We start from the raw sequence: 1,709 nt of genomic DNA on the forward strand, positions 1-1,709 counted from the left end.
CCCCCCCCTGCCGTGACAGTGGACAGTTTATCAGGACCCTTGAGGCCCTCTCCCCCTAAGTATTCTGGGGTCTGAGGCCATATTATCCTTTGGTGGGGGCCCCCTGCAAGGTACCAACTGGAGAATTCTGCCAGCTCTGACACTTCAGGCAGGTTGGATTTCCTTGGGGTCTCCTAAGAGGAACATCCTTGTGTTCTTGCTGAGCTCTGTGGAGCCTTCCATTCATCTCTATGTTGGTGCTGCTTCTCCCTTGTCAGTGGCATAGTAGGTCTCCTGACTCTTAACTGCTGTTATCTCCCCTGGCAGGTGCTGCATGGACAGCGGTGTTTGATGAGCCAATAAACCAGATGTCTGCAGCCCCAGGAGCTGCCAGGGATGTGGGTTCTAGTGTGTGGACAACCGGCCCCTCAGCTCCAGAGGAGAAAGGCTGGGCCAAATTCACTGACTTCCAGCCTTTCTGCTGGTAACATATATCAGCATATAGAGCTATGCCAAGAACTGCCTGTTGGGGGGCTCAGGGCCAGTGTTGCCCCATAGGCTCAGTTTGTCCTCATCCTCATTTGTAGCTCCGAGTCAGGGCCCCGGTGCAGCTCTCCTGTGGACATGGACTGCAGCCATGCCGAGGGTGGCCAGAGTGCAGGCCCAGAGAAAGCCTGTGAGTAGCAGCAGCTCAAACTGCACCCCAGGCTCTTACAAGGGGACCTGGCCTTGCCTAGCTCCTAGGCCTGATACAGGCCAGCATCCCTTGGGACAGTGGGAAGTAGTCAAGACCCCAGCTATGACCATGTATTTGTGGTATTGAGATTTATATACACTTGTGGGATTGGACTTGCCATGTACAGATGGAAGTCCCTAGCCTTGGAGGTCCAGAGGGGCAACACTGGCCATTAGGTTGCCACAGAGGCAGGACCAATCAGGCTCAGGTCTGCACTCTGCCACCCACCAGCAGCCCTGGATCCCGTTGTGAAGTATGTGGATGGGGCCTGATCAAAAAGTCCTTGCCCTCCATCCCCCACTCCCTAGTGGACTCTCAAGAGAGCAGGTCCGAGAGCAGGCAGAGCGAGTGTAACAGCAGTCCCTGACATCCTGGGTGCTGGGCTTCAAGTGCCTTCCCTGAGCCTCTCCTTCCTCCTCTGAGAAAAGCATACATATATCCTGTCTTGTGGGGTGGGGGATATTGTCCACATGAAGGGCACATAGTAGTCCATGTGGTTCTTACGGACATGTAGGTGCATATGTGTACCATTCAGAAAGCCAACATGAGCTTTGTCCACCTCACATTTCCCACTGGCGAATAACAGGTTTAGGGGCCCTGAGGCTGTGTTCTCTGGCCACTCTGCCCTCATGAGTATCACAGGGCTCCTTGTCTTGCAGTTGGTCCTACCTCGCCCTGTGCCTGGAACATGTGTGTCACTAGGAAGGCCCCGCTGGTGGCCTCTGACAGCAGCTCCTCTGGGGGATCTGACAGCGAGGATGACGAGAAAGCTGGTACTGTGGAAGCTGTGAGCACAGGTCATGGAGAGGCCTCCCGTCTCTCCAGGACAGAGGCTGCTGTTGGCAGGTGTGCAGGGAATGCCAATTTTGCCTGGGGTCCCAGTGAATATTGTGTAGCTTCTGAGCTGAGGGCCACAAGCTTCTAGCCCTAGGCTCAGTTGCCAGATTTCAGTTCCCCTGGGAGTAAGTAGAAGCCAGGCTAGAATGCCTGGCTG

General features: G+C 55.1%; 1 protein-coding gene across 1 annotated transcript; it reads left to right on the forward strand.

The window, feature by feature from the left end:
• Positions 1-167: 167 nt before the first annotated feature.
• On the forward strand, positions 168-1,640 carry LOC103728460 (serine/threonine-protein phosphatase 6 regulatory subunit 2-like). Its single transcript, XM_008826467.3, has 3 exons — positions 168-463; positions 567-655; positions 1,375-1,640. Exons 1-3 carry the CDS (start codon positions 348-350, stop codon positions 1,638-1,640), a joined length of 471 nt encoding a protein of 156 aa, XP_008824689.2. The 5' UTR covers positions 168-347.
• The last annotated feature ends 69 nt before the right edge of the window (positions 1,641-1,709 follow it).

This window comes from Nannospalax galili, unplaced genomic scaffold (assembly GCF_000622305.1).
Source record: "Nannospalax galili isolate Female #2095 unplaced genomic scaffold, S.galili_v1.0 C49238207, whole genome shotgun sequence".
Classification (NCBI taxonomy): domain Eukaryota; kingdom Metazoa; phylum Chordata; class Mammalia; order Rodentia; family Spalacidae; genus Nannospalax; species Nannospalax galili.

Bases quoted from the DNA above. Each gene is read 5' to 3' on its own strand.
- LOC103728460 (XM_008826467.3), top strand. From the start codon at position 348: ATGTCTGCAGCCCCAGGAGCTGCCAGGGATGTGGGTTCTAGTGTGTGG. The intron at 464-566 runs GTAACATATATC...CCTCATTTGTAG, and splicing joins GACTTCCAGCCTTTCTGCTG to CTCCGAGTCAGGGCCCCGGT. The intron at 656-1,374 runs GTGAGTAGCAGC...CTTGTCTTGCAG, and splicing joins TGCAGGCCCAGAGAAAGCCT to TTGGTCCTACCTCGCCCTGT.